General features: G+C 45.4%; 1 protein-coding gene across 1 annotated transcript; it reads left to right on the top strand.

The window, feature by feature from the left end:
* Positions 1–248: 248 nt before the first annotated feature.
* On the top strand, positions 249–5,866 carry BMP15 (bone morphogenetic protein 15). The gene is made up of 2 exons (XM_046674093.1): positions 249–594; positions 5,003–5,866. Exons 1-2 carry the CDS (start codon positions 270–272, stop codon positions 5,860–5,862), a joined length of 1,185 nt encoding a protein of 394 aa, XP_046530049.1. The 5' UTR covers positions 249–269; the 3' UTR covers positions 5,863–5,866.
* Positions 5,867–7,866: the final 2,000 nt, after the last annotated feature.

The raw sequence follows: 7,866 nt of genomic DNA, 5'->3' as shown, positions 1-7,866 counted from the left end.
GGGGAGCAGGAGGAGCAGGCTGCCTTGTTCCACCTGCTGTTTCTGTTTGTTTTGATGCAAAGAGGCCAAGTTAGGAGACCTCCTTTGGTCCAGAAGAGCCTCCCAGGGGAAGCAACATAGGGCCTACCTGCCTGCCTTTCACTTTTTTTCTTGCCTCATCCTTTGTGGCTGTGGAGCCAGGATGTGGTTACTTGTGTGAAAGGAAAGGGTTAGAGTGACATCCTTTGGGCTTGGGCTGGAGCGTGTTGCTGAACACTAAGCCCTTCAAGATGGTCCTCCTCAGCATCCTTAGAATCCTTCTTTGGGGACTGGTGCTTTTTAGGGAACACAGGGTCCAAATGGCAAAGGTAGGGCAGCCCTCTATTGCCCTCCCAGCTGAGGTCCCTACCTTGCCCCTGATTTTGGAGCTGCTAGAAGAAGCACCTGCCAAGCAGCAGGGGAAGCCACAGGTCCTAGGGCATCCCTTGCGGTACATGCTGGAGTTGTACCAGCGTTCAGCTGATGCACATGGACATCCTAGAGAGAACCGCACCATTGGCGCCACCATGGTGAGGCTGGTGAAGCCCTTGACCAATGTAGCAAGGCCTCTCAGAGGTAAGTTACCATACCATACTGTTCTGGAGGGGAGAGAAATGGGGAAAAAGAGCGTAGAGAAAAGGGGACCTGTGAATTTACTGTCAGGCTTTATTGCCTGGTGGGTGGGTTGTTTTCTCAGGCTTCGTTTTCAAAGAAGGCAAACTAGGAAGAAGCTGGCTCCAAGCCTGCTTCCCTTTAAGGCCCCAACTTAAGAACAGATTTCCCTGGGGCATCTGAGGAATCTCTCCGAGGCCCCAGGATCACTGTATGATGTGTTAGCTCCTATCTTTCAAAGAAAGTCTTATTGCTTGTTATGTCACTGAAAACTGTAATGGAGAAATAATACATTCTTGTGGAGGGCTGTTTATGTGTTTTATTCTTAAAAGGCAAAGAGTACAGGATGCTGAATTAGGGAAATTTACAAGGCCTCAGAAAGGACAGAAACAAGCTAACATCTGAGGGTCTGTATACCTGGCTTGGGAAGCATTTGCTATTGTACTTAATCCTGATGACAGCTACTACCGTCAGATGTCATAGAACAATTAGCCTAATTTTTAAAGATAAGAAAACTTGGGGCCGGCCTGGTGGCGCAGCAGTTAAGTTTGCACGTTTGGCTTCTCAGTGGCCCGGGGTTCCCCGGTTCGGATCCCAGGTGTGGACATGGCACCGCATGGCAGGCCATGCTGTGGTAGGCGTCCCACATGTGAAATAAAGGAAGATGGGTATGGATGTTGGGTCGGGGCCAGTCCTCCTCAGCAAAAAGAGGAGGATTGGCAGCGGATGTTAGCTCAGGGCTAATCTTCCTCAAAGAAAAATTAAATAAATAAAACTAAAGCACAGAGAAATTAAATAACTTGCAAAGTTCATATGGACAGTGGATGGCAGAGAGAGGATCTGAGCTCAAGTCCGTCTGCTTCTAAAGCCTGTCCATAACTTCTCAAGTGTTTATATTACCCTGATATCCTTGTATACCAAGCAGTTTTTCTATTAAGGCTACTTTGGGTTTTTAGTACCAAGTGTATTTTGGAATTTTCTTTGTTTCCATCATGCTTGATTCTTTAAACATCCATGTGAGACACTGTTCCAGGACAGCAGTAAGCTCCTGAAGTGCAGGGCTCTCTAGGGAATGCAGACAGCCAAAACTTCAAGGAAATCTTGGGAACCTGGGGAGATCAATCTTGGGCCTTTGCTGGTCTCAACAGACAGGATTTATACTCCCTTCCAAGTAAAACAAGCAATATTCCTCTAGCTAACCTTACTGTGAGCTTCCTGTGTGCTAGGCATTGGGCAACATACTTTACAGACCTTATCTTCCTTAGTCCTCACCACTATCATATGAGGTAGGTACCATTAATGTACCCACCTTATAGGTGAAGAAAGTAAGCTCAGAGTAACTTACTCATGTAAGACAGCTAATAATTGGTAGAGCTGGATGTCAAACCCAGGCTTTTGGCTCCAAAGCCTGTGCTTTTAATCACCCTGCTGTGCTGACTCCTCAGCAGATTTTAATTGAGCACCAGGCACTGTGTTTGGGTTGGGTATAAAGAGGCAAAAACCTACTTCCCTAACCTCTAGCAACTCCCTCTATGGTAGAATGGATAGATAAGTAATCACATAATGGTGTTACAGCATGACAAATGCCTTGAAAAGGACAAGCAGTAGGGCTCCCAGGACTCCAAAGAAGAAACAGGTGACTGTTTAAAGCAAGGAGAGGGAAGCAGGGAGACAGTGGAAGACCTCATTCTGAGGAGGTAGTATTTGAGCTGGACCTTGAGGAAGGTGTGGGAAGACCATGCATAGAGCCAGAGAAGTGCATTCTGATTCAGGAAAGAGAACATAGCTTGGTGTGGGTGGAGATTCACTCAACAAATATTTATTCAGCACCTACTGAGTGCTAGGTACTGTTCTAGGTGCTGGCATATAGATGTGATCAAGATAGGTGTGGTTCTCATGGGTGAGACAAATAAGCAAACACAGATAATTGCAAATTGTGGTAAGTGCTATCGAAGAATGAAATGGGTTGTCTTGATAGAAAATAGCGAAGAAATCCTCCATTTACATGGGATTGTCAGGGAAGGCATCTTTGAAGAGGTGACATTTTAGCTGAGGTCTTTAAGATAAGTTAGGCATGAGAAGAGTAGAAAGAAGTCTGATTTAGGCAGAGGGAACAACATGTGCAAAGGCCTGGAGGGTGGAAACAAGCTTGTCCAACTTGAAGAACAGAACAAAGATCAATATGGCTGGAGCCTAGTGAGCATTGTGGAGAGGGGCAGGGCATGACGCTGATGAAAGGCAGGGACTTGTAGGACACTATAAGGGATCTGGATTCCATTCCTAAGTACAGCAGAAAGCTGTACAAATCAAGTTTGTATAAATGATATGAGGCTAGAAAGGAGGATGCCTAGAATTAGGCCAGTATGGTGTGACTTTGGGACATACCAGCATCTAGGGACTTGGGAAAGGATCCAGAAACAGATGACAAGACAGCAAAGCCTGATCTTTCCATCAGGAGATGAGCCAGCTGAGTCGAGCTTGCCTGGAGAAGCTATGCCAGGTTCAATCACACGGGATGCATGAGTCAGCTATTTCCCTGAAAAATTGAGCAGACCCTTCCTGGCTCTGATCCTTAGCAACTCCACCCTGCTTCAGGAAATATGTGATGTCAAGGTCTGAAAGGAAAGGGCAGTTCCTTACTAGACAGCCTGTTAGAGGTTGGGTTGGGTTCCTTTTCAGGCAGGGTGGGGCAGGTGTATGGGTGGGCCTCTTGGAAAGATTATTGTAGAATGGGAGTGTGGAATAAGTTGAGAAAGCAAATACAAGCCTGGCTTGAACCTTGTGTGAATGATGTCCAGTGCCCCAAACTTGAGGGTATATTAAGCATGAGTTGGAACCTGAACTTTAAAAAAAGTATCCTGATGCATCAAGACGTTGAAGAGCTTCCACGTTGAATGTTCGAGGCCTACTGAAGAATTCCAGGTTTGTGGATTCAGTGGAGAAGGGAAGTTAGTGAATAATATGTAAATTATATGCAAATATTTAGTGATAAGCTATTTGAAGGTAAAAGAAGGCTTTTTCCTGCAATGCCTGGTTTTTGTAATTTTTGCTCTTGACCTTTGCCAGGAGGGGGCGCAGAAGTTCAGAGCACTGCAGCCCCAGCCTTCCAACCCTTTGGCCACTGGGTGTCAGCATTACAGTTTGGATTAAAACTCTTAATCACTAAGAGGCACACAGCTTCTAGTAGAATTCTTAACAGACAAAATATTTATATGACTAAGGCCATGTTGAAAACGGTATTTAGGGGAATGGTGCTACAATGAATGGGGTAAATGAAGAATCATTTCCAGTAAGGAACGGAAAAGGGAGACACAGAGAGTTAAGGAAACGGCCCAAGAAGGAATAGCTGTTCAAGAAGCTACTCTTAGGGGCCAGCCCAGTGGACGCAGCTGTTAAGTTCGCAGGCTCTGTTTGGTGGCCCGGAGTTTGCCGTTTCCAATCCTGGGTGCCAACCTATGAGCTGCTTATCAAGCCATGCTGTGGTAGGTGTCCAAAAGAAAAGCTATTCTTTTTTTTTTTTGAGGAAGATTAGCCCTGAGCTAACATCCGGGCCCATCTTCCTATACTTTGTATGTGGGATGCCTACCACAGCATGGCCTGACAAGTGGTGCCACATCTGCACCTGGGATCTGACCCAGCGAATACTGGGCCACCGAAGTGGAACGTGCACACTTAACTGCTGTGCCACCAGGCCGGCCCCCAGAAGAAGCTATTCTTAAAGTAGAAGGCAGAAGTGGCAAAAAATAGCTGCCCTACTAGCAGTGGATAGACAAAATTATTCTGAGCATCTCAGCCCTGGATTTGAAGTGATGGTACATCATAGCCCTCAATATTAGACTGTTACCCCAAAGCTACATCTGTATAGTGATATGGCATGAAAACTTAATTCATGGATGTCACAATGATTCTCTTAATTGGTCACCTTTAATAGTCAACTAAAAATATGATTGATCCTGTCCCACACATACAACATACACACAAAGTAATTCTATATTTGAGGGCTGTTTTTCTCAGCTTAGTGAGGCTGGGAGTGATCTAAAAATGAGACAATTTCTCTTTTGAAGGGAAGTAGGCTCAAATCTTGATTCCACCACACACTGGCTGGGTGTCCTCTGGCACAGGTTCTCTGAGCCTCAATTTCCTTGCCTTCAAAATTGGGATAATAACTATTTCATAAGACTACTGCAGATTAAAGAGCTAATGCATGTAAACTAATACATTAGTAAATGCTCAAATGATAGCTATTATAATGATTTTTAGTTAATTTTATGGCTGCTTACAGGTGTCAGTTTGTACTGAGCAGGTTTGTGCGAGATTCAGGCTAGGAGGTAAGAAGCTAACCCTCTGCTCTTGTTCACTCTTACTTATGCAGGCCCCTGGCATATACAGACCCTGGACTTTCCTCTGAGATCCAACCGGGTAAAATACCAACTAGTCAGAGCCACTGTGGTTTACCGCCATCAACTTCACCTATCTCACTTCAACCTCTCCTGCCATGTGGAGCCCTGGGTCCAGAAGAGCCCAACCAACCAGTTTCCCTCTTCAGGGAGAGTTTCCTCAAAGCCTTCCCTGCTGTCCAAAGTGTGGACAGAGATGGATATCACACAACACATTCGGCAAAGGCTCTGGAATCACAAAGGGCGCAGGGTTCTACGACTCCGCTTCGTGTGTCAGCAGCCAAAAGATAGCGAGGTTCTTGAGCTCCGGTGGCATGGCACTTCATCTTTGGACACTGTCTTTTTGTTGCTGTATTTCAATGACACTCACAAAAGTGGTCAGAAGACCAAACTTCTCCCCAGAGGCTTGGAGGAATTTATGGAAAGGGACGCTTCTCTTCTCTTGCGGAGGGTTCGGCAAGCAGGCAGTATGGGGTCTGAGGTTCTTGGCCCCTCCCGCGAGCGTGAAGGGCCTGAAAGTAACCAGTGTTCCCTCCATCCTTTCCAAGTCAGTTTCCACCAGTTGGGCTGGGATCACTGGATCATTGCTCCCCATCTCTATACCCCAAACTACTGTAAGGGAGCCTGCCCTCGGGTACTACGCTATGGTCTCAATTCTCCCAATCACGCCATCATCCAGAGCCTTGTCAATGAGCTGGTAGACCAGAGTGTCCCTCCGCCCTCCTGTGTCCCTTACAAGTATGTTCCCATTAGCCTCCTTCTGATCGAGGCAAATGGGAGTATCTTGTACAAGGAGTATGAGAATATGATTGCCCAGTCCTGTACCTGCAGGTGACAGCAAAGTTACAGCTAGCTCAGGTTTCCTAAGAAATTGGAGAAGGGTTTCAAATAAACAAACACCAATGTTAAAGCTGCAAGTGATCCTCTGCCCAATCTATGGGTTCTATTTCCTTGCCTTAAGTGTTGTTAAAGCCCCTTCCCCTATTTAAGCTGCTTACTTTATAAAAACAGTTCTGATATCAACCATTAGTACGTTTTTGACCACGAGCCAGAGCCTTTAATGTTTGAGTAAAATGTTCCTTTGGAGATGCCCTCTCTATTTTCTTGTCTTTTTTATTGTGACTTTGTCAAAAGTCACCAGTCCGTGATAGTAGAATTTTAGGAATTGCCCCACCAAGGCCTGGGAAAGGTGGAATCTTCTAGTGTTCATCTTCTGAGGCTAAGATTTGGGGTGAAGAAAGCAACTTGAGATTTTATAACTCCTCTTACTTGCCTCCTGTATTCTAGAAACTAGTACCTAATCAGAAAGACTGCCTGCTTCTGTGCTTGGATTACCCTCTAAATCTAAAACTAACTTTTCTCAAATGAATTAGAAAACTTTTAGGCAACAATCTCCATAAAAATCTTTTAAGGGGAACAAAAGGAAGGGAATCTTTTTCTAAGCTATTGGGGCCTTTCCTCTCAGCCTCAACCTGGGGGAAAGTACCTGTGATTCCTTCCTACCCTAGGGAGAGGAGAACAGCCTTTAATAAGGCCAATAGGGAAACGGGTATGGAGCTGTCTGAGACGACAATCACTTCACAACCGCCTGGATCTATGGTGAAGAGAGGAAGAGCTGTGATTGCTGATTAGGATTATGTATGGGGGGAGTCATTTCAAACTTTCTACGAACAATAGATTTCACAGGGTGTTTTCTTGTTCTGTGTAACATTTAAACCCCTGTTAATTACCCCACGAAGAAAGCTCCCTTGTGGCTCAGAAGCTAGGAGGTGGCCTGATTGAGGGTGGAGTGAGTAGATGGCTGCAGATAGGAAGCTTGAAGGGCTGTGGTGGAGAGATGAAACATGCTGAGGCTTGCAGCCAACTTTATTCTGGGCTTGCCTCTTTGTGTGTTCAGTTTGGCTCTGGGCACGGGTCTCTGGGGGAGATGGGCTGGCTGTCTTGGGAGGCATGGAGCTCTGCCTTGGACTAAATGATGCTTGCAGTATGACTCTTTTCTACTCCTGTGCTGTATTGAAGTGATGGGGACTGGGCTGTGTTGCAAATAAATCATTTTTTGTTGTTAAAGAGAATCTTGAATGTTTTGGGGATTGGGAAAGAGTGGGTGGAAAGAATTTATTTCCTTTGTTCCATTTAACCATGGCCGGGAGCTCAACCCTAATCCCCAAGGGTGGGGCTAGAGGCTCCTCAGAAGTTCTGCTCTGTTAAGGCAACAGTGCTAGCAATCAGCCCTCCCGAGGGGCCCCTTTGAGGAAGCCCAGTAAGGCATTTCCTCTGCCCACCTGTTCCTTGACTAATCTGATGGTCATTTCTCAGCGGAATGGAACTGATTTAGGGTGGGTGCATGTGTTTGCCAAATGTAAATCCCTATCTCTTTCTTACCTATCCATTGTAAATTAATTCATCTTACCACTCCCTTCTCAATAATTGGTTCCAGCTAGACTGAATATTTTACATGTCTACAAATACACAAATTTTATTCTCTCCCTGAGGAGCTGTTCCTTAACATCCTTTTGTCCGTCTACCTTCTTTACTGTGTCTTTAGGAATCAGCTCAGCCATTTATCTTCATCTCAATTCCCCCATGACACCCCAGACTGAGGTAGGGGCTCTTCACCTGCTGCCCACCCCGCCCCCTGTCCTCACATAGCAGTGTTTGCTTTTCTTTAACACACTCTAGTGTAACTGTCTTTGTTGCCAAAAGATGGAGCTCCTTTTGAGAATTTCAACTGTTTTACCCAATTCTGTATTACTAAAGCTTGGCACATAGTACGTCTTTGATGAATACAAACACAGGACATTGATAATTTTTTTGTGTGAGGGACGCATTTTTCCTGACA

This window comes from Equus quagga, chromosome 10 (assembly GCF_021613505.1).
Source record: "Equus quagga isolate Etosha38 chromosome 10, UCLA_HA_Equagga_1.0, whole genome shotgun sequence".
NCBI classification, from domain to species: Eukaryota; Metazoa; Chordata; class Mammalia; order Perissodactyla; family Equidae; genus Equus; species Equus quagga.
Note: the sequence above shows the minus strand (reverse complement) of the source record. Positions and strands in the feature narration are given on the sequence as shown.